The sequence below is a fragment of the Aspergillus sydowii genome (assembly GCF_001890705.1).
Source record: "Aspergillus sydowii CBS 593.65 unplaced genomic scaffold ASPSYscaffold_8, whole genome shotgun sequence".
Lineage (NCBI taxonomy): Eukaryota > Fungi > Ascomycota > Eurotiomycetes > Eurotiales > Aspergillaceae > Aspergillus > Aspergillus sydowii.
The window spans coordinates 797,203-819,852 of NW_024467866.1; the positions used below are offsets into that span (position 1 = coordinate 797,203).

Consider the following 22,650-nt stretch of genomic DNA (forward strand, 5'->3'; position numbering starts at 1 on the left):
TGCTGGTGAAATGTCTCGCAAGCATTGTGATGACATGACTATATGGGCATTGTCGATCTTCGCATAGCCACAGCCCGGGCACAGGGGGACGGGCTGAGTCCAACCAAGCCCTGCCCGTCTACCCACCACTCAAAGCTCTTATCGTCGAGCACAAAGGGATTTCAACGATGCGGCAGGTCCCTTGAAGCTCTGGTTGGCTTGTCCGTGTCTCCAATTTGATTTTACATGCGTCTGTCGGGGCTTGTTTGCGTCCAGCGAATGGAAAGATATAAACTGGCCAGCCCCCAGTTCACAGAGTATACTTTACACACCAGCACCAAACAAAAAAAAAAAAAAAACAGAACCTGTCCAAACAAGCTAAAACAATAAAAGTCTATATTTCATTGAAGTGAGACATAGACTATTCCAGCCCCTTTCCAGCCACTTCTACGCTGTTACTTCTCATCCTTTATCTGCATTCAAGCATCCTCAAATAGCCAAACCAAAACGAACCGAACCGAACCACAACAATACTCTTAAACAACATCACCATCCAAACCAACAACGTACCCTGAAAAGCAAAATGTGCGTCTGCGACACCAAAAGCACCGCGGTCTGGGAACCTCCCAAACCGGTCAACATCCCCAAATTCATCTACAACAACGACAGATACAAGAGGCCATCAATGTTGCAACGCTGGGAAAACCGTTGGAACGGGATCGGCAATGGACCTGGAGGAAAAAGAATGTATGGACGCGGTGGAAGAAGCGGGGTTTATGGAGCTGGTGGAGGAAGCAGCTTCGGATATAGTTTGGGGGGTGGTGCATCAGTAGCAGGAGGAGCAGATTGTGGTGGGGGATCGGGAGCATGCTAGTTTGCCTGTCTTGCTACTGAAGGGAGATGTCTGTCTACTTATGACCCCGAGCATCGATTGGATATGAATGACAATATAAATTATGACAGTTATGGATGGCTTTTTGGATATTTTCCTTTCCCCTCAGTAGAGAGCTGTGCAGTTGAGTAGAACGCTAATTTATGGAGTGCATAGACTGTTTGCCACCCATGTCCAACGCGGTTTCCAAATTATGCCTCACTAGGAGTGTAAACCTGCCCGAGTAAATATTGATTCCAGTCTTCGTATAGGTGAAAGTGCGAAGGCCCGTTAGGATGTCAAAATCTGGGCCGGCCACCCACTCACAACCCCCCGATAGCATAGTTGGTTTAATGCGCTCGACTGTAATGGATAACATTAATCGAGAGATCCGCGGCTCGAATCCGCGTCGGGGGAGTTCGAGTTTCTTTTTTTTTTTCCCCCCTTCCTCTTCCAGATCTTAAACATCGTCAAGCGCCATGTAAAGGCACTTGTAGTATATAGAGACCCAATTCAGCTAGATAGACGGCCGCCTTAAGCTTCGAAACCTTGCATATTTTTCGGTCCAATAGCGGCCTTAGAATTTCCGATTTTCTCCCACGGTTGACGCTGGTTTCTGACCATTTTGCGGTCGTTGTGGTGGCGATCTGAGCGGAATTCCACATCAAGTAATCGGTCCGCCTTCTGAAACCGGCTTTCCGACACATCTACTCCGCATATCCCACCGTATAAATAAGTCCCCAGTCGTCTGTGAGAGCAGAGGGTGAAGACACAACTTCTAATCTTCTCGTTGCATTATTCTATACCTCTTGCGAGATGTCATTATCAAAACTTCTTGCGCGATCGTCTGTGCGGGCGGCTTCAACATCCACCGCTTCTCAAACCACTAAGGCTGCGGGGGATATCTCGAGTGTCTTTCCCAGCTTGCGACCAGATTATAAGCCGGAGCCACTGCCTCCTCGGTTTAAGGATCTGAAGGAGAAGTTGTTCCGTGAGAATGAGGAAGCGTTGAAGAAGAGCTGGGAGAGATTACTCCCCAGCCTGGAAGAGGAAGTACATAAAATCAAGGCGAAAGGGAGCGATGTAAGTCTTGATAGATTGGTTTAGTGGCTTTAGACTAATGGTTTTAGATTATCCCGTCCGTGGAGTACTCTGATGTTGTTTCTGGAAATGTGTCTCAGGAGAGCCTGGCAGAGATCCGTCACCGCGGATCAGTCGTGATTCGAAATGTGGTCCCGCGCAAAGAAGCGCGGGGATGGAAGGAGAGAATCGAGGACTACGTAGCTGCCAACCAGGAAAGAGTCAAGGCATTTCCCCCAGACTCGCCGGCAGTTTTTGAGTTATACTGGACGCCATCACAGGCAGAGGCTCGAGCTCACTCCAACGTGCTAGACACACAGCGCTTCCTGCAGCGCCTGTGGCATTCCTCAGATCCCAACACCCGTATTTCGACACGGAACCCTCTCACATATGCAGACAGACTGCGAATTCGACAGCCAGGTGATGGCAAATTTACCCTAGGCCCCCACGTGGACGGCGGCTCTCTGGAACGCTGGGAAGACCCCGAGTACTCGAAGGTGTACGCCAAAATCCTCGAAGGCAAATGGGAAGAGCACGACCCATGGGATGCGAAGCACCGTGTTACTGCACAAATGGACCTATACAACGGCGCAGGAGCATGCTCCATGTTAAGATTCTTCCAAGGCTGGCTTTCTATGTCCAAGACAGCACCAGGAGAAGGCTCACTGCATGTTTGTCCCATGCTGACGCACAGCTCTGCGTACACCATCCTCAGGCCATTCTTCAACAGCGAGACAATGCAGCCGACGATAGACAATACTTTCCCGGGATCCGTTCCAGGTGCTTGCCAGGAATATAACCTCGTCACCCACCCACATCTCGACTTAGAAACGACTATGGTGTCTGTTCCGGAGGTTGAACCCGGCGACTATGTTGCCTGGCACTGCGACTCATTACACTCGGTAGATAAAGAGCACCGCGGCAAGGGCGATTCGAGTGTTCTCTATATCCCTGCTACACCGATGTGCGATATGAATGTTGAGTACCTGCTTAAGCAGCGGAAAGCAGCGCTTGATTACTCCCCACCATGGGACTTCCCTGGAGCAGGCGGACCAGGCGAGAGAAATTTCAAGGGAGCTCTGGACTGGAACTCGGTTAGGCCTGAGGGACAGCGGGCGATGGGATTGGGATCACAGCCATGGGAGATCACAGCGGACATGACCGAAGGAGAGAAACAGGCCGTTGAGAAGGCGAACAAGGCGTTCTTTGCATAGGAAATTTGAGATTTTCAATATAGAATATTAGTTTCAATAGAATATTGGCATTATTGTGTGCAAACAATGTCAGGCGAGGTAATCACGTAGACAGAAGGATAACTGTTGGCTGGATGAAGCTAAAGCTCGGAGGCTGCAGCGCCGGCGGAATTCCCCAGTCCTCCACTTCCGTGACATTCACCTTCCACCTCACCACGAAACCTCCCCTCAATGACCCCGCCGCAGCAAAGCTCATAATAATGTGGCTGCAGGCGACGATTCTTCTGGTCGCCTCTTGTGTCCCCTCGACGCTCGCAATTTACCCTGACGAGGTCGGCCATATCGATTTCCACCATGCGCTGCTAGGTGTCCCGTCGTCTCAATCGACCTTTTTCCATCGCCCGTCTTCCTCCTCCAGCGCTACCCTACTCTACACAGTATCGGAGAAATCGCTTCTTGGTGCCATCAACCCGAAAGATGGAGAATTGTTGTGGAGGCAGAACCTGTCTCGCTCCGATGTAGCTCCCGACCAGAACGCCCAAGGCTTGCTGCGTGCCTCGAGTGGAACAAACGCAGTTGTTAGTGGATTGGGAGACTATGTTTCTGCCTGGAGCGCTTTGGATGGAAAACTAATATGGGAGAATTGGTCCCCAAATATGCCTGTGGTGGATCTTGAGCTCTTGGAGCTGGAAGATGCCAGCGCTGCTTCGTCGGACAGGGACGCAATTGTGCTTTTTGGAGGCCAAGCCGGCTCGATTAAAAGGCTGGATGGTTCGACCGGTGAGATTAAATGGGAGCATCATGATGAAAGGTTTGTTGCTTCTACATGACTGCCGTTGCAATAAAAGAAAGCTAACAAAATTTGACGGAATAGCGGCGACTTCCCTTTTCAGGTGTCCTCCTCCTCGACCAACGTCTTCTACATCTCTCTACAGCCAGCTCTACTGAAGGGCCACAAAATCCGGGTTACCTCGCTGGATCCCTTGTCCGGTCGCCAGACGCACCAGCAGGTACTCAACTCTGACAGCGATATCTCCGGCCCGGAGTCGGTGCTCTTCGTGGGTGCCAACAACGCGTTCCCTGTTATCGCCTGGGCGGATAAGTCACACAAAACGTTAAAGGCCAATGTAATTGGCACTAAGCAAGTGACATCGGTCAATATCGACAACACTAGTGGAGAAGAAATCAAGTCCATCCATGTCCACGCCCCGAAGACCCTCAATGCGCTACCCCACTTCCTTGTTCAGTACGAGACCGCGTCCGGTTCTTGGGCTGAGGTTTATCACGTTGACCTCAAATCTTCGACCGTGTCAAAGGCCTACAGTCTGCCGTTCTTGAGGGGATGGTCTGCTTTCGCTACCAGCACCAAGGACGCTAATGTCTACTTCACTCGGATCACCGACTCTGAGACAACTGTTGTGTCATCAGCTTCTCACGGTGTTCTCGGAAGATGGTCCCAGCACCCTCCCTTGGATAACGCTGTCCATGCGGTTTCGGAGGTAGCTACGAAGGGTGACACCGTGGCTGTTCGCTCGGCCATTGTGCTGGAATCTGGTGATTGGCAAATGGCTCAGAATGGCGCGATCGGGTGGCTCCGTCCTGAAGCGCTGTCTGGCGCATTGGCCGCCACCTGGGCCAACGTGGACAGCCAGCAGGATTTGGCCCACCAACTCAAAGTCGAAGGCCACGAGAGTCTTCTCAAGGCGTATATACACCGTGTGAAGCGCCATGTAAATGACCTACAACATCTTCCCGACTGGTTGAAGGATCTGCCTAAGCGTGTCCTCACTAGCTTGCTTGCCGACGAAGTTTCCAACTTGGACAGCTTTGGCGTCTCGAAGCCCGTCTTAGTTGCCACCAGAAATGGACGAGTATATTCTCTAGACAGCGGAAACCACGGCAAAGTGTCCTGGAAAGTTAAGGCTACTGAGGCAGACACTTGGAATGTCAAGTTGATTCTGACTCAGCCTGGGTCTGCTACGGTGTATGTTGACGATGGTAGCACTGTTACCTTGAATGTCACTACAGGGGATATAATCCAACGTAGTCCTGCCACAGGGAAGTTCTCTTCGGTTGCCCCTGAAGATGAGGTCTCCGAGAATGTATTCACTGTGACCCAGGATAACGATGGAAAGATTCTCGGATGGAACTCGAGGGACCCCAAGTTGCCCGTATGGGTATTTCAACCCGCACCAGGCGAGAAGATCATTCGCGCCACTGCTCGCCCGCCTCACGACCCAGTCGCCTCAATTGGCAAGGTTCTGGGCAACCGATCCGTTCTGTACAAGTACCTGACTCCTAACGCGGCTCTCGTCACAGCCATTGGGGAGAACTCAGCCACTTTCTATCTGATAGACGGAGTTACCGGCCAAATCCTACACACGAGCACGCATCAGGGAGTTGACACCGCGCAGCCTATCGCCTCCATAATTTCAGAGAACTGGTTCGCATACTCTTTCTATGCCGAAAGCCCCGATCCCTCCGAACCAAAGGGCTACCAATTGGTCATATCGGAGATGTTCGAATCTCCCATTCCCAACGATCGTGGCCCCCTGGGCTCCGCATCCAACTACTCCACGCTTATCGACTTGCCCCTGCCTCACGTCATCTCCCAATCCTACATTATCGCAGAACCCATCTCACACATGGCGGTCTCTCAAACCCGCCAGGGCATCACCACCCGCCAACTCCTAGCTACTCTCCCAGAGTCCAACGCCATAGTCGGCATCCCCCTCCCCATCCTGGACCCCCGCCGCCCCGTCGACCGAGAGCCCACCGCCAATGAAGCCGAGGAGGGTCTGAGAAAGTACACCCCCTTCCTCGAATTCGACGGAAGATGGTACCTCACGCACGCGCGCCAGGTCGCAGGAATCAACACTGTTCTGTCTTCACCCACGCTCCTCGAAAGTACTTCTCTGGTTTTTGCCTTCGGAAACGATATTTTTGCCACGAGGAATGCGCCCAGCCAGGCGTTTGATATCTTAGGAAAGGGGTTCTCGAAGTTGCAATTACTTTTCACGATTGTGGCCTTGGCTGTCGGTGTTTCGATTTTGGCTCCGATTGTATGTTTACCCCCCTCCCCATGCTCCTTTTATACTACAACTTGGTCGGTTTCTAATATTTTATTCACTAGGCACGCAAGAAGAAGACCGATATGCTTTGGAAGGCGCGTTAGAGAAGGGGAAAAGGACATAGATGTAACAATCTTCTCCAATCGATATAGTTGTACAATTTACCGTTTTCATGAAATGAATGTATTCGTTTTAATAAAAATTAGGGCTGTCCGTGTGTATCATCTCCACGTATTACGATATAAATTTGGTTATCACAAAATAGGGATATCTGGCAAGGTAATTTACTCGTCTATATGAAATATCTAATCTTACTCTGCCCGAATCAAACACCTCTTCCCTACCGGCGCGAGCAAGAACCACGCAACCTGATCCATCTCCTCGGCCCTCATATCACCATGAACCTTTGCCCCAGGAAAGGCCCTGAAGAACCTTGCGGTTGCAAGCCTCAACTCCATCCTCGCAAGATGCACACCTAGACAAGTTCTCGCACCGCCGCCAAACGGCATGAATGCGTCTTTCATCTCCCGCGTTGGATTGTCCCATCTACCGGGCTGGAATTCGAGCGGATTGAGATAAATCGACCCCTCGCGGTGGAGTGTGTACGCTTGTGTTGTTACGATTGTGCCCGCGGGGATGGGGTGTGATACTAGTGTTGTGGGTGTGTTTGAAACTCGGGGGAGGGCGGAGGGGACGCCTGAATAGAGTCGTAGAGTCTCGTTTATGGTGTTGTTGAGATGCGGGAGGTGTTTGAGGTCGTTGTCTGTGAAATCATCAGGGAGGGACAAGAGTTCGGTAACGAGGTTCGATAGGAGGTGGACGTTGGCGGGTTGGCAGAGGGTCCAGACGAGGTAGGTGAGAGTGTTTGCGGTTGTGTCACTGCCGGCGACGATGAAGGTGATTGCTTCGTCGAGGATGGCTTTGTCCGGGAGGGAGTCTCCCTCTTCAACGCCGGGTTTGCCATTGTTGGATTGGAGTTGGAAGAGGCGCGTGAAGAGGGTTTGTTTCATTGGCTCTGCTGTCGGGGAGGAGAGAGATTTGGAGAGAAGCGCCTTGTATCGCTCGATGGACTCGGCGGCGTACTTGCCTAGTCTGGCGCCCGCTTGTGTTGCTTCTTGGACGTAGGGTATGGGAAAAGGGATGGAGCCCGCTAGACTGATGAGACCGGGGAAAGCGACCTTGACGGCTTCGGTAGCAGCAACGGCAGTCAGGTCGTGAGAGTACTGGTTGTTGCGGCCGTACTCGAGCATGCGGAATGAATCGCCGAAGCAAAGCTCGCCGATGATATCCGTCGTCATGAAGATCCACCACTGGAAGACATCGACAGCACCAGATGCCGTCTTCATCTCAGCTCGCATCTTCTCAATAGCAAGCTTAACACGGGCGTCGATAAGGGCTTCAGACTTGTGCAGCTCGGTGTCGGACGCAGGGCTCGAGAAGAGCCTGCGTCGTGCGCTGTGGAATTTGACGTCCGAGGTGTTGAACAGGTTCTCCATGTCTGGGCTGGTGAGGGTGCGATAGAACGCGTATGGCTTAATGAAGGGAGTACCGATGCGGTGGATCTCCTTGACGGCGGCCAGGTCGCAGACGTCGACTTCGTCTGGGCTGACACGCACGATGGGCCCGTAGCGCTCATGAAGGGCGTGGACGTACTTCATGCGGTTGCCGATGAGCCAGTGGTATTTCAAAACGAGGCCGGTCCATTTTGCGATTGTTGGGCCGGGGATCGAGGTGAGGGGGTCGTTTCGCCAGCGGCTGAAGGCCTGGAGCCTGGTCAGTATAAAGAAAGATGGCTATGGCTGAGGTGGTTGACATACGAATATCACGCACAGGGCGGTTGGAAGGAAGAGCAGGAGAAACGCCATGAGTTATGTTGTTTTCTCCCCCTTAACTCCCGATCCTCGACCAAGAGAGGCTGAGAGACATGTCTGTATTCTTATACTCTGGAGGCAGGCCGTAACGAAGTGGGGCGCAGAATGCATCCTTGAAATTAATATAGATGGACTATGGACAACGTCCGTCGTACCTATCCAAGACGCCACGCCGAGCGTGACGGTTGTCGATTCGGGAACTGCGTGTGCGACTGTGCGAGACTAAACCGGCTCCAGCCGCCGTCGTGGTTCATGCAGCAGCAGCATGCAGGACAATATCTCGTATATTTCTCGGATCGAGAGCCGGTGGCGCCGGAGGTTATGCTACTACAGCTGCGAGCCAATGAGAGCAGCGCAATTAGAACCGACTTAATAATTGTTCCTTGGGGCTGAAACGAACAACCGGTCTCCGATTTACGACCTCGCATGATTATTGGTTCCAATGGAGCATCTCGCGCTTCTACTGATGCGAAGGACTTTTGAGGTTTCCAAGATTATCTTGATTAGGGCTGACGATTGGAATAGGATGAAGCACTTGTTAACGAAAATATATTCCTCGGCTTAAACCCAACCGAAAACACCTTTTCCCTTCCCACAAGAATCGCAAGTAATGCTGTACTGTATGGACATGATATCAATCTGGAAAGGAAGCGAGATCCTCAGCGCCGGGACTATGCTCACAGTTCAATAGACGAAGCGGCTGCAATAATACGAAAAGAAATCAACGACAATGTCTGCTGAGAAGGAGGGTAGAGATCTATGTCTAAGGTGCAGAATTTCATGTGCCAAAAAAAGAAAAAGAAACGGTAAAAAAAATAACAGAAAAGGAAAAAGATAGAGACGGGGAGTGATATATCGCGGCAATACCATAGAAACTTAGCAAAGGAAATAGTGCATGCAGTGTAAAGACAGGACGAATGGCCAAAACAAGAGATAAGATGGTTAATCAAGGAATGTTTTAGTAGTACGACGCACTGGCGTTGCCAAAGTGGCTCTGCTGCGGATTGTATTGGCTGGCCTGATGAGGTGGAGGGCCTGACTGTGGAGGCTGGGGGGCGAACTGGCTCGCATACCAAGATTGACGTCGAGGTTCCTCCGGTCTATAGGTCTGGTTCAAAGCGTCCCATGTGCGGCTTGCACCTGGCATATTGTAGAAGCTGCCAGGCCCGGCCTGGACACCGTATGAATGGGGAGGAGTTGCTGGTGCTAACTGCTGCTGGGGTTGTGGTGGTTGCTGTTGCCAGTGCTGTTGGCGTTGAGCAATAGCATGCTGCACCATTTGGTTAGACATGCCCTCCTTCATCAACCTCCTCTCCTGCTCCCGAGCATCGATTGCCCCAACCAAGCCCATAGGGTTCACAGGCGGTGGTGTCTTTTGTTTATCGCCAGATAGATTGAAGAACGACGACCCGGTCATGCGGGCTACATGCTCCTGTTCGCGGGCTGAAAGATGCGATGACACATCATTGTAATTCATCATGCTGCTGGCGCCGCGAGACCTGGGCCGAGGGATGCCATCTTGATTAAGGCCCAATTGTGATTTTGACCTCGAATGAGTCGTCCAATCACCAGACACGGGCCTAGGGCTTGGTGTTATTGTTGCACTAGAGGGTGTACGAGCGTGAGCATGGACCGGAGGGCTGGGAGCCGCTCGTTGCTGCACAAATTGCTCAGGCGTGAGACCACCACCGGGGGTTGCCGGACGTGGGGCTGCCATTCCTGGCTGCCACAGTACACTCCGCCGATATTCGTCCCGGCTTGGTGATCTGGAATGAGTGCGGTCCGCCTGATGCGCAGGAAGTGAGTACCGCTGCTTTTCCGTGTCACCAGGCTCACCTCTATGCTGGTCAAACTTCTTCAGCGTGTCTGACGTATTCGGGCGTCCAGTAGTCGGCAGGTAGTTTAAAGTTGGCCCAAAGTCAATTGTGGGGATGTCTGGATTGGGCATTGGTTTGTCTTCCATAGCATAATGCGCATCCCCGATAACCACGTCCTTTGGCTGAGGTTCCGTCCCCACGGTTTTCTTCACTCCCATCCTCGGCCTCGGTACCGACTTAACAGAGTTCTTGCTATATAGTGATCCTTTGGTGCTGGCGTAGTCAGGAGATGTCGTGGACTCGTCATCACCGTAGACACTTTCTTCCTCTGGCTGTATTGGCTTCTTACGCACAGAAGAAAACGGGGCGCGGCTGACGATGCCAACCATGTCCAACGCATTTTCATCGACAGTATGACGGAGATCATCAAAACTCGGCTCACCGACGGAACTTTGCGGGCTGACTACCTGGGTCTGCGTTGGTGTTCGGCCGAGGGGCTTTCGTTTAACGGCCTTTTCGGTATCAACTCGGATGCTCTGAGTGCTCAGTCTGTTCACCTTGGGAGATGGTCTGGGTGCTGGCTGGGGGGACGGTTCATTGAACGTCGGGGCACCGCTCACGCCGAAGTTATGCTCGGGTACGGGCGGGGCCTCTTCCGTCATTGCAGGTTGGTGGGCAGCCAAGCCACCGGAAGTTGGGTCAAAACGAGGAGCATGAGTATTTGCCTGCGACGAGGTTGGCGAGACAGGACTGTTATTAGCGTAATCGCTGCTGTTTTGACTTCCTGACGTTGGAGGTCTGTCCGTTAAATTCATACCGCCGGATGCAGCGACAAGTTGCGCGAGAGTAGCATCAGACATACGTACGTTGGCTCTCCGCGCGTCTGATGACGGCCGTGGTCTGGCAGGAGGCGCTTCTCTAGGGTCGTGAGTCAGGGTCGGCGGTGGCGCAACATCAGTATGGGATACTGGAGATGTGAGTTGTTGTGCAAACGGTATTTGTGGCGGCTCCTCTTCAGCTTCCTCAATCCGATTGTCCTCCGAGCTAGTTCGGCCTGGGGAACTACCGACAATGGGACTTTGAGTCAAGTCATGTGTGGAAGACGCTGCAGAGTTCTCCATAATCGCGGACCTTTGACGGGGTTGGGGACCAAATCTCGTTGTATCGGACACGCTTCGCGAGTGTGGCGATGGTGTAAACGGCTCCTCTTTAGGCACTTGCTGGACCACAGCATCCACCGACTGGTTGAACGCAGGAACGTAACCCGGCAGCCCCCCTTTACGACTTGGCGCCGCTGCAGGGACGTTACTGTATCTATTCGGAATACTAGCACGGAAGCGAGGTTTGTTTGTGATGCTGCTTGTTCTGCTGCTGACATTTGCCATTCGACGTGCGGTTGCATCTTTGAGCTGCTTTCTCCACTCCGCCTCACTCCAGTTCTGAGAACCAGGGGCCCGCATGAGATTCGCGATATCCATCAGGTCAACGTAGTCATACCGTTCCTGGTCTGGAAAAGCGAACATAATGCTCTTAACGTGGTTTACTGCGGCGATAAGGCGGTTCGGACGTCCGTAGAGGTTGAAGGTATCAAAGGTCGGTATCAAGAATTGGAGCATCATCTCGAACCCACTCACAGCGGGATGGACTTCTGGCATTACGAAAACGAACCCTTCCATCTTAGCCTCTGACTGCGAGTGTAGAATGAAGTTCCCTTCGATTTTGATTAGAGTCGACTGATCGATCAAAGCCTTCGATTGGGGGTAGATGGCGTATGCGCAATATGCGTCGGTAACTGTCGCTATAGGTTTCACCTTCTTCGTCTTCTTCGTCTCATAGAACTTGATGCTTCCTATTACCAGCCTTGGCGCACGGTCATAGGCTGATTTCTTTTTCATAGTCTTCCTTGCCTTTTGAAGCTCTTTCTCATCTGGTGGCGTGATCACAAACCAGCAACGCCTCCAGGGGGTTCCAGCCCCGAATCTCACACGAGCCCAATCTTCATGCTTGAACCGCGTGCGCTCCAAAATCATTCGGATATTGTTCAATTCTCTGCCTTTTGCGGCAATGATAGAACCGGTGTATGCTTCGTAAAGACAAGTATGCTCATATATGGCCAGGCGAATTGCAGAGGCCCATTGGATCAAAGAGTCGTAGGAGTCGAAATGAAGAAGGTAACGGTTTTGACCGGCAGACGAGACGCTCAAGACGTTCTGGAGAGATTGTGCGCCAGCCTGGTTTTGTGTGGGAAGCGTTTCAATCTGTTACTGTTGTTAGGACGACATACACAACCGGAAGGTTTCTACCGGATCTTACTGATTTGACTGAAGCGTCTGCGAGGTTAATGAATGTTGGAGACACGTCTGCTGGATCGGTTGCTGCGTCCAGCGCAGCGGCATCCCATAGGGATAAGACTGTTCCGACAAGTTGAGCATAGCACTCCACCCATTGTCGCTCAGCACATGGACGGCCATCTATGGAGGGGGTAAAACAAACAAAGTTAATCGGTCTGCAGGAGCCTTCGGTACAGGAGATGGGAACCTACTGGTATCCAAATCATTCAGCTTCAGAAAATATCCCTCCAAGTATAGTTTGCTCGCATGACTGTTCATATACGAAAATATACGCTGCAGTTCGGCAGGAGTGTCCTCCGCTAAGTGCATTAACGGAGGCTTAGTTGTAAAGAGTGTCGAGCCCGGCCGCGACATGCGCCGTTCGGCTTTTGACGGAGAGCCATCGTGCGGAGAAGGTGTTTCTGGAGAAGGTGTATCGAACCTTGATGGAGGAGCGTTGTAGGACGATGAAGTCGGTCGTCCACTTCCGTCGGGGCTTGTTTTACGGGATTGACCTCCAAAGGCTGATAGAAACGACAGCACTACAAACGCAAGGGATATCAGCGACATTCTCAGAAGTGGAGTTGATCCCATCAGATCGACAGAACTTACCGCGAGAGCGAACCATGATTGCAATGGTTGATTATCAGATGATAAGAAGACCAGCTTCTGCGTATGTTCCTTTTTTTTAAATCGTTCAATGAAGCAAAGAGAAAAAGAGCGAGCGTCAGCGAGGAAAAAATGTGAGCGGCGGGGAAGTCGATTGAGTGTGTTTGGGCTCCGGGATCTCCGCGCGGAGGCAGCGACAGAGTGTCAGGACGCAATACCCGCCAACAACCACCTTCAGGCCTGCACAACCAGTTCCATGAAGCGACGGCGAAGAGACGGTGTGTGTACGAAGAGCGAATGACACGGAGAGAAAGTTAGGCTGGGCGGCCGGCCAAGTTGAATTGGTTCTTAGGTGGATGGCGCAAGATCGAAGTAGTCGTCAGCGCCTGACCAGATCCGAGTCAGTCGGACACTAACAAGGTAGTCCGAGAGCTTGGGAAGGCCGAACTAAGTTGCGGGGGGCAAAGAGGCGAGAGTCAGACGGGATGGGAAAGAGAGAGGAAAGGAAAGGAACGGAGGCCAGGAAGAAGAGCAGAGACACAATAAGCAAGCAAAGACGAAAAGAATTAAAGAACACGAGGTGAGACTGTGAGACAGCGAAACTGGCTCCGGGCGGAGGTCCAAGATGATGCGCCGTGGGTCCAAGATGTGCAGTGCAGGTGGATGGGACTAGAAGTGTCACCGTTTTTTTGCTGCCAGACTGGAGTCTCAGCCACAGCTCACAGCTGAACACTGGAACAGTGACCAGACGGCTGGTCAGGCTACAAGTGGGCTATCAGGAGACCCTGGTTCCAGCACAATATGCCTTCAACAGAACCTGGATACGAGCGCCAGGATCCCCTGGTGGCGACCGGATAAAAATAAAACATTCAATTCTTCCCTGGGGAGTGCGTCATCATGTGGCTCAACCAGACATCGCGGATGTGTGTTTCGGACCAGACTACAACGTACGTACCTGCCTCGTCCTTGGGCACGGTTCCAGATCGTCGATGCAGCTGCAACTGATCCCAGATAGGCGGCCTCTGCAGGCAATTAATATTACCAGTGGTTGCATTCTACAGACTAGCATTCTACAGGTTAACGGTGTATCTGCATCGTACACCGGTGTTCTTGCAAGCAGACGACATTCTCCACACCAAATATAGTAACACAAGTCCTGCATGTCTTGCTTGCTCCTCGCCTGCCCTCCCGGCATCCCCTTTTCCTATCATGTTCTATTTTCCCTTGACTCTCCCTCAGCGCAGCAAGAACCGCAAAGAGCGAAAACCGAGACAACCTGACAAATCTGGACCGTGCCAAGGCCCCCTAACCCCTCACTGGGGGCTGTCCATTCACTGGAGATTTCATGGCCGAAGACCGCGCCAACCCGACTGGCCACTCAAACGGATTATTGTCACTGGCGCGAATAGTTCGCTTTTCTAAATTCGTCTGCCTGGGAGTTGCTGCACCACTCTTGAATACCGACGGAGGAGGAGCAGTCTTGACCGTCGATAAGAAACTATTTGCCCCCTTTTAAGGTCCCGACTCCAGTGACGGCCCGACGGATAAAGCCCCAAGCCCCTGAGTAACAGACTGCGGACTTGAAGCAGTTCTGCGTTTCGACGGCAGCAGCTCAGCTCATCCCCGTTATGTGCGATAAAAAGGAGTTCAAACCCTTGGTGCCACGAGAGCGTGAGTATAGGGCCAGTTAGACCACTCTGCACAAAACAAGGCCCGCGATGTAAGGCTGAGCCACTCGGCCTGACGCGTATCCCAGGAGCGATCGTTTCCAGAAGAACATTCCAGCGGCGACAAGCGAGAATGGCCTGAACGGTAAACGGCCCGACTCGATCAGCCAGCTGGGATCGACATCTCCAGGATTCAGGAATCGTGGCTGTACCAAACTACCAATGCTTGAGAGGGTCAAGCTGTGCGCTCCGCCCGCTAATTTGGTGGAACCACAGTTTAGTAAACGCTCGACGTTAAAGTAAACAACATTTCACATCGGAAGAGTAGAGTAGATCCCGCCAGCTTGATTAAGCTGTTGTCGTAGGATCCCTACCATTTTATTTGCTGCATGAAGTACTGATGCCGAGGTGTTGTGGGGGCGGACTATACTACCCAAGGCACTAAGGCAGCAAGGCTTCAAATCACGGTTTTGTACTTCTCATCCAACAACGCGAACACCGTTTGTTATTGCCCCTGGGACTCGATTTCCATACACCATGCATTCAGTTGATACCTGATAGTGAGTATTTCCCACAATCCCGGGCTGGTGTTTGCGGTGCAATGGCGTAACCAAGCGCCATTACCATTTCAACTGAGAGCTCCCAAATGAGTAACTACTCTACAATTATCCATGTGAAGCGATCAGGTATTCGGGCAGTATTTGATATAGCATAGTCTGCTTAGTGGGGCTCCAAGAATGCTTACATGGAGCATACATTTGGTGAACTGAGTATAGCAGACATTGGACAGTGTTGTTACGGATTCTTTGCTCCTTGGTTCCTCACTGGAATACCCAGATGATATTATGGCCATTACTTGCTCATGGAACATGTAAGAGTGGAGTGTTCATAGTCTCCGCTCTATATGCATCGACGCACTCAGGCTGTATTGTTTGTCTGTGTTGCTGGCGGCGACTGGAGAGGCTTTTCACAGGCCAGAGTCATTCAGAATTCACGCGCAAATGCACTAATTTCCTCAGCTATCCAACTGATTCTTGAAGTGTTTCTTCTCTCCAAATAACTTCATCTGCTTTTCTTGTTCAGCTACCAACAACCATCCATTTCTTTTGCTGTAACCGGCGATTCCACTGGTGGTTGGGCCTTATATCCAAGGCTTTGGCACGAGGCACTCATTAGATTCCTGCAAAACCGGTTCTTGCTGCTATTGCGTTTTCCTTCCGAGTTATTCACCTAGTGTTGTACTGTATTTTCTCCCGTCTTAACCAAAGAATTGCTCTCTAGCTCCCACGGTTGTCTCTCGGGACTGGTTCGTCACGATGAACGTGCCTGAACTCTCAAGCTCTGGATCTGAGCTCTCCAGCTCCGATCAGGGCGCCCCTGGAACTGTCGACATTCTGTCCGATGACCCAGGCAGTCCCTACGGCTTGGCTGACAAAAAGGCTTCTCAGATAACAGAGGCAGAAAACCAGAAAATCGATGAATTGACGGCCAGATTTACCAAGGGCTTCGACCCCGGTGCTTTTGGAGGCTTTATCATGGCGTACATACCCAAGCTGGCTGAAGGACTTTTCCCGGGCTCTTATGCACACCTCTTGATTCTTCTTTTCGAGACCTTTGACGTGATTCAGAACATCCAGCTGGGCCTCGAAGCCTTAATGGGAAGCCACCACCAGGTCTCCCCCACTCATAAGCCAAGTGAGACCAACTTCACGGATGAAGTGTTCTTTGCCGCGGAGATTGCGATGCTGAGAAAGCTATTGGAGCCGATTCGTGAAGGAACCAGGAATTCAATCTTCTGGGTGGGCACTAGACGTGTGCATACCTCCAATATCAGCGAGCAGCTCGAAGCGGCCATCAGAGTGGTAGAAACATTCAAGGATGACCTCTGTGCAGCGCTAAAACCAGACCATGAGAGCAGTAAGTTGGTACCAGCTACTCACTTCATCCGTGTGCTGACCTTGTAAGGAACCATTTACAGTAGCCTCCCGGTGTCAGTCGAACGTACTGCAATGTATAGTATGAAGCAGCTTCGTCTAGACACATGCAGAGCCACCCTGCAGTGGGACAACTTCAACGGCTCTGAGCTCGAGCTCACCTCATTCTTTTGCTTCTACAAAGAGCATATCATGAAGACTGAGCCCGCCAAGGCGAGAGCATCTGGGTGGCTGCCTCCTCAGACCCCTGGTACTCCTCGTCTGTCGGCTGAAGAAGCAAGCGAAGGTGATTTAGCAAGCTGGGCCTCTCACGGGGTTCAGAACAAACTCGTCGATTTCTTGCTTAAAATTGCATTGTGGCTCAGCTTGGCAAGAGGACTCCCAGCCGTTCATTTGTTCTGTGACGTCGCTAGACTCTTTGTCATGGACCAGCCGTCCAGGCCCACCACCAACGAGTATCGTCAATTCTTACTGCATCTCGTCCGCATCCGGGCTGCCACCGGAGGTGCTCTGTTGTCGCCGTCTCCTGTTGTGCCAGACAGTAAGAACTTTCCCACAAGCAATGTCGATTACTTCCAGGACATCTGGAGAACGGGCCACCAACTCTCACAGGGCCTATTCGACGAAACCTCTCTGTACACTAAACATAATGTCCCCAACTTCAAGCTTGCGAAGGCCCCTGCTCGTCGCCGTTCCGGCCATGGGGATATGCAAGTAGCCACCCAGTCCGCTGTTGGCGAAACCTTGGCCGATATCCCGTCCACACCAGATGAGGAACGTGTCGATGAAGAGTGAGTGGTCTATATCCTATGCTCTTCTTCATCCACTATGTGATAGTAGGGCTTATATTGTTGCGTTTTTTTGTTACTGCAGATCTTCCGACGACTTTGGCTTTGCGCTCTCACCCCCTGGGCAGTCCCCGATGTTTCGAACCAGAACTGTTTAATCGTCCATGGACCCGCACATCGATTGTCGCTATGAATCTACGATCCGGGAAATATACAGTCAATCTACATATTGGGCCTTTGGCCACTCAATATCGTGGCCTTCGCTGCCATTTAAAAACCGAAACACAACGACAACAACAAAAAAAAAAAAAAATTACTCCAGGCAAAGATAGAAAAGACGTTACATTGGGAGGTTCCTAACAGACACTCACCACCAGATAGACACTGGACTTCAGCGTTGGTTGGTTGGTATGAGATTTCTTTTCTTTCTCTTATTCCACGTTGATAATATTTCCCTCTCCACTCCTCTCTTTTGATCATCCGATTTGATCATCCGATTGCCTTTCTCGTTTCTCTAGGATACTTTTCGCAAAGCAGCAGCAAGCGGATACAGTACCTTGACGGAAGCGTAGCAAACGCGCTTTGATCAAACAGAGCATCGGATCAAAGGTTGGATCGCACTGAATCTGCTCGGCTATTTGCTTTCGGGACCATATATGTCTTACCCATGAAAAGGAACCATAAAAAACGCAATAGTTTTACAAGTTTGTCCCATAGCCTAGCCTAACTACGGAGTTTCTCTCCAAAACATCAGTGACCATCCACTATTCCGTTTAATTCCTCACTTTGTTGTTCTTGTTTGCTGTGTCTTCCCAACGTTTTCGTGTTATCACCTTCATGGCTTGGATTCGTGCGCCGAGACTTTAGGGTTACACAAGTGCAACAAAACAGCTGACAGTATCATCCAGATTAGGACAGTTCCTGGCGACATTCTTCACTTGTTTTAGCTGCTGCCTGCTAGAGTGACGCTGGGAAGTGGCTCTCTGCACAACAACCCACAGTTGTTTGGGTATCCACATCCGTTCTTTGTCTCAGACATTGGGAGCTGGGAGTCATCGAACACATTTAACCCCCTCAGGGCCTCGATACCTTTCCTTCCTCTGCAGCACCATGACACCATCTTGTTGGATCCCTTGTTGTTGATTGACTGCGGGAAATGGTGGTGACTGGTGATAGGTGAGATTGTTTCTGCCCCTGCCCTAGGCTGACCAGGAACAGAGACCTTCGGACCCCGGCCATCTTCAATGACATGCCTAGCTACTGAATGCGATTGATCAGGATCAATATATCATGGCTACTCTTACTGAACGCGAGTATAGGTCAATGCACCTTCTAAATAGTCCCGTTAGTCGTTACATACATTATACTTTTGAAGTGCATGACAGAAAACAAGGATGACATCCCTTTAAAGTTTATTCCTCCATCGAATAGATAGAACTGTTGTTATAAACCGCTACATACTCCGTGCTATGTGAGTGAAATAGTACAAGAACCCGAAACAGCAGTAGAACATGGCGCCCGCTTTCTCGCCAACTATGAATTAACCATACCAAAATCCAGAAACGGATCAATCATCGTCATGTCATCAGGATTAATATTATTGGGTATCTTAGAATCAGACTCAGATACCGGCGCAGTCGCAGTCGCAGAATCATGCATCATGATATCAGAATCAAAATACCCCGATTGAGGAAACGCTGTCAACTCTGTGCCACCATCCAGAGCAAACGATGCTGTGCTGAGATCAGGGAGCTGGTCGTGGCCGACCGCAGGCTCTGCTGGCGTGTAATTATACGGGTCACACGAGGGATCCTCATTGTCAAACTCCAGGCCGTAGATCCCAAAGACATCGCCTGGAACAGGCTCGGATCCATCCCCGAGTAACGCCCGTTGAAGGAAGAGATCTCGAATGTCGTCTTCGGTGTAGTTGTGCTTACTTCCCATGTGAACCCATAGATCGTAATTGCGGTGGAAGCGATGTGGGCACGTGTCGACGAAGCAAGCAATCTGGCGACCTGTTTCGTCGGCGTAACCCTCGCCCGTGAGGGTAGCTAGCGTAGAGGAGTTGTTGTCAGCCGTAGTGGTCGAGGAATCATGTCGTTTCTTCGTGAGACCGAGTTTCTGACGTCGTTCGGCTTTGGAGTTCTGAAAGCCTAAATGGGCGGTGCGGATGTGTTCTTCTAGGGCTAGTTTGCTGCCGTAGCGTTTTCCGCAGCCATCGCTAGGGGACCAACCGGTGACGCGCTTCGATGTGGAGAGGTCTGTTTCGCCGCAGACAAACCGCTTCTCGCCTTCGTGCACGGTGCGGATATGCACGGTAAGGTTGCCCTTTTTGGTGAAACTGCGGTCACAGCCTGGGACTGTGCAGGCGAATATTCGGCGGTCTTCGAGACTGACGTTGCCGTGGGCCACTTCGAGATGACGTCGGAGTTCTCGTGCCGTGGAGCAGGTCACCGAGCAGTTGGGGCATCGTGGGGGGTGCGCAGTGCGAATATGAGCTTGCAGAAGAGAGTATGTGGGGAAACTTGTAGGAGGAAACATGGATGACTGATCTCCTCCCTCGTTTGCACGCTGAGAACACTCTGCGCAACTGAATCGCTTCTCTGTGTGGACTCTGCTTTCATGTGCACGGAGATGACCCGCCGATTCGAACGCCATTGTGCATTTCTCTCCTGTGTGCGGGTCGCTATGCGAGCATTGGAATGGCTTCTGTTTCAAATGCACGGACAGAACATGTTTCTGGAGTGTCGAATGCTTGCGAAAGGTCTCGTCGCAGGGTGGATACTCGGTGCAACGGTATTTGTCTCGACCGTCATGAGCAGCTATATGTCGTCGAAGCCTAGAACCAGTCACAAAACTCTTACCACACCCCGGTCGATCACAAATATAATCTCGGACCCCGGTATGGGCGCTTTTAACGTGGTGGTTCAAGTGCGAAACCCGTAGGAAGGTCTTGTCACATCCGTCATAGGTGCAACTGAATAGTCTCTCATTGTTGTGCGAGCGCAGATGTTCCTGGAGCCGGGCGGGTCGATTGAAAGCCTTGGTGCAACCTTCGAACGGGCAGCGGTGGGTTTTCAGCTCCGATGGATATCTCACGGAAGTTGAGGCTGTAGAGAAGGGCGTGGCTGGTGTATCGTGCAGACTGTCGCTAGCGATGCTAGCAGTATCATCGCACGAGGAGTAATCTACATCAGAATGCGCTTCCTCATAGATTGGATCTGATGCAGGAACGAGATCAATGAGCTTCAGAGATGCTTTCAGTATGCGATATGTTAACGTACCAGATTCATCGATGGCCGTTTGTCTCTGCAGTCGCTTAGGGCTGGGATAGTCCCCGGACGACGACCTTTTTCGGCCCATGCTCAACTGAGCACTACAATAGGCTCTGCTATAAAATCTTCAACATGTAAGAAGCGACCAAGGGGAGCTATTTGATAAATCAAAAATGCAACAACGGCAGATAAATTTCTCGAGAGGTCAAAATTTTGCCAAAAAGCGGTAAGGGCGGTGAGGGTGTCTATACCCAAAATAGGCTAGCAGCATCAGGAACTTTTCCGCCGCCTTTGTGAAGTTGCGATTCACTTGAATGAAATCTTCGAAAGACAGAACACCTGCTGCCACACCTGTTCCTCACTTCTTACGTTCCTGTTGTGCGCCAATTCTTCCAGTTCAATCGAACCTGAATTATCACAATGTCCGACTACGGCGAAAACGAAGCTGAAGAAACGTAAGAACACTGAGTTTCTCCTTTTGGATTAAGACCCGGGGGTTCAAAGACGGATTGATGACGGGGCCCATTTTGTCGCTCGCTGCTGCATCGCCTGAAAATAATCTGGTATGCTAACATGCTATGTACGACAGCTATGACTACGAGCCCGGTCAGGACTATGATGATATTGAACCCGAGGATTTCCTCAACCCTGAGGACGCTGAGGGTGGCGAGAATGGCGCGGAGGGTTACGACGACGGGTCCTACGCACCCGCTGTGAACGGAGACCGTGTTGTGGTTTCAGGAGACCCGAATGCAGGGTATTCGGGGAAAGTGGTCGAACAGGCGCGGGCGAAGAAGATCCCCAACGAGGAACGCACGACAACTCCATACATGACCAAATATGAGAAGGCCCGTGTTCTGGGTACAAGGGCGTTGCAGATCAGGTTCGTTTGACGTGTCCACTCGACGAAGGCCAGGAGAGCCTGAGAGTCGATTTTTCCTTACTGACATTTTTATCAGCCTCAATGCGCCAGTGCTTGTAGACCTCGAGGGAGAGACGGATCCGCTACAGATTGCTATAAAAGAGCTGAATCAGAAGAAGATCCCTCTTATTGTGAGGAGGTATTTGCCGGATGGAACGTAAGTGATGCCCGACTTGCGTCGCCCCTTCCTTGCTCGGATTGGCTCAGTTCATATATTGACTCATTTGATAAAGGTACGAGGATTGGACATGCGAAGAACTACTATAATACCATGATGAGCTTGTATCTGAAAAATGGGTTCGCTTCTTGTTATTGTCTTTCTGGTCGGACTTTCCTAATTTCCGCATAGCGTTTGGAGTTCAGGAGTAGGACATGGGCGACAGCCAATCTGTCGAGTCCTGCAAAGGGGAAATAAACAAAAAACATTCAAATCTTGTTAGTAAATATTCAGAAGAAAAAAATTCAAAAGAGGAAAGTTTGTATTGAGGTCTTATATTGTATATCTATATCGTGTAAGCTCCTAATGTATACTAAACTCAACTCGACATGGGCCCGATATCACCTTGTGCCACAAGCTGACATCAGTCATATGTTACATAACATAAGTCATAACAGGTTGACTGGAAGATTAGTGGTACAGCAGCCAGCATCTGCGATGTCATGCACAGCTCGCACTTCAATCAAATTCAAGGTTGTGGCCAACCACCGGAAGCCATGATGATCTGTAGCTTACAAATCACATTCTTCTCAAGACATGTGATGTGTGCCCTCATCGCCGTATTCGAATCAGGCTTGAAATTGCGCAGATCATCATTGATAACCAGTTAAGACGTCTGATCAGTATGGCCAGTCACGTGGTACGTCGGAGTCTCGGAGATAAAAGTTCGGGATCGATCATCGAATGCCGACCGTTTGTTGTCCACTGTCCAGCGTTAACTCACACTGAAGTCCAGCGGGATACTTGAACTGTTTGGGAACGTTTCCATGCCATGATTTCTTGGAAAAGAGGGCGGGGAAGCTGGTCAATGTATCATCGAGTACGGAGTACATTGGTCAAGTACGTCTTCTCCAGTCTCCACGGCGTATCCGTATTACTACTACTATTTTCTTCCCCGCTGGATAAATCGGCACGGCATTCGCAGTTTTGCACTAATCCATCATCCGTCACACTACTAATTTTTGGCCCAGATCCCTTATGCAGGTCAAAGAACGCATTACATCTTCGGCAACGTTAGCGGGCGTC

At 51.0% G+C, this 22,650-nt stretch overlaps 6 protein-coding genes and 1 non-coding gene across 7 annotated transcripts; 4 read left to right on the forward strand and 3 right to left on the reverse strand.

Moving 5' to 3' along the window:
- The first annotated feature begins 1,180 nt into the window (after nucleotides 1-1,180).
- Nucleotides 1,181-1,267, forward strand: ASPSYDRAFT_t103. The gene has a single exon. It is a non-coding gene; the product is annotated as a tRNA-Tyr (tRNA).
- Nucleotides 1,268-1,666: 399 nt separating this feature from the next.
- ASPSYDRAFT_33223 (uncharacterized protein) lies at nucleotides 1,667-6,298 on the forward strand (the record flags this gene model as incomplete). The annotated part of the gene is made up of 5 exons (XM_040845062.1): nucleotides 1,667-1,933; nucleotides 1,981-3,131; nucleotides 3,185-3,934; nucleotides 3,998-6,185; nucleotides 6,257-6,298. The coding sequence occupies 5 exons, from the start codon at nucleotides 1,667-1,669 to the stop codon at nucleotides 6,296-6,298; spliced, it is 4,398 nt and encodes a 1,465-aa protein (XP_040700895.1).
- Nucleotides 6,299-6,505: 207 nt separating this feature from the next.
- Nucleotides 6,506-8,283, reverse strand: ASPSYDRAFT_206157 (cytochrome P450; the record flags this gene model as incomplete). The annotated part of the gene is made up of 2 exons (XM_040843897.1): nucleotides 8,012-8,283; nucleotides 6,506-7,957 (listed from the first exon to the last, which is right to left on the reverse strand). Exons 1-2 carry the CDS (start codon nucleotides 8,057-8,059, stop codon nucleotides 6,506-6,508), a joined length of 1,500 nt encoding a protein of 499 aa, XP_040700896.1. The 5' UTR covers nucleotides 8,060-8,283.
- Nucleotides 8,284-8,758: 475 nt separating this feature from the next.
- ASPSYDRAFT_1120706 (PH domain protein) lies at nucleotides 8,759-13,300 on the reverse strand. The gene is made up of 4 exons (XM_040839939.1): nucleotides 12,825-13,300; nucleotides 12,425-12,754; nucleotides 12,196-12,353; nucleotides 8,759-12,140 (listed from the first exon to the last, which is right to left on the reverse strand). Exons 1-4 carry the CDS (start codon nucleotides 12,838-12,840, stop codon nucleotides 9,024-9,026), a joined length of 3,621 nt encoding a protein of 1,206 aa, XP_040700897.1. The 5' UTR covers nucleotides 12,841-13,300; the 3' UTR covers nucleotides 8,759-9,023.
- A 2,504-nt stretch (nucleotides 13,301-15,804) lies between these two features.
- Nucleotides 15,805-17,368, forward strand: ASPSYDRAFT_59496 (uncharacterized protein; the record flags this gene model as incomplete). The annotated part of the gene is made up of 3 exons (XM_040849714.1): nucleotides 15,805-16,405; nucleotides 16,454-17,213; nucleotides 17,296-17,368. The coding sequence occupies 3 exons, from the start codon at nucleotides 15,805-15,807 to the stop codon at nucleotides 17,366-17,368; spliced, it is 1,434 nt and encodes a 477-aa protein (XP_040700898.1).
- Nucleotides 17,369-18,743: 1,375 nt separating this feature from the next.
- Nucleotides 18,744-20,573, reverse strand: ASPSYDRAFT_155304 (uncharacterized protein; the record flags this gene model as incomplete). Its single annotated transcript, XM_040842442.1, has 2 exons — nucleotides 18,744-20,431; nucleotides 20,495-20,573. 2 exons carry the CDS (start codon nucleotides 20,571-20,573, stop codon nucleotides 18,744-18,746), a joined length of 1,767 nt encoding a protein of 588 aa, XP_040700899.1.
- Nucleotides 20,574-20,784: 211 nt separating this feature from the next.
- Nucleotides 20,785-21,894, forward strand: ASPSYDRAFT_47393 (DNA-directed RNA polymerase core subunit RPO26). The gene is made up of 4 exons (XM_040847418.1): nucleotides 20,785-20,940; nucleotides 21,075-21,368; nucleotides 21,445-21,564; nucleotides 21,641-21,894. Exons 1-4 carry the CDS (start codon nucleotides 20,906-20,908, stop codon nucleotides 21,672-21,674), a joined length of 483 nt encoding a protein of 160 aa, XP_040700900.1. The 5' UTR covers nucleotides 20,785-20,905; the 3' UTR covers nucleotides 21,675-21,894.
- Nucleotides 21,895-22,650: the final 756 nt, after the last annotated feature.

What these genes read in the sequence shown, in the direction of transcription:
- ASPSYDRAFT_47393 (XM_040847418.1), top strand. Translation starts at nt 20,906, where the DNA reads ATGTCCGACTACGGCGAAAACGAAGCTGAAGAAAC. An exon ending in GAAAACGAAGCTGAAGAAAC is followed by an intron (nt 20,941 to 21,074) that starts GTAAGAACACTG and finishes TATGTACGACAG; the next exon opens with CTATGACTACGAGCCCGGTC. An exon ending in ACAAGGGCGTTGCAGATCAG is followed by an intron (nt 21,369 to 21,444) that starts GTTCGTTTGACG and finishes CATTTTTATCAG; the next exon opens with CCTCAATGCGCCAGTGCTTG.
- ASPSYDRAFT_1120706 (XM_040839939.1), bottom strand. An exon ending in GCTGAATGATTTGGATACCA is followed by an intron (nt 12,354 to 12,424) that starts GTAGGTTCCCAT and finishes CCCCCTCCATAG; the next exon opens with ATGGCCGTCCATGTGCTGAG. An exon ending in CAGACGCTTCAGTCAAATCA is followed by an intron (nt 12,141 to 12,195) that starts GTAAGATCCGGT and finishes CAACAGTAACAG; the next exon opens with ATTGAAACGCTTCCCACACA.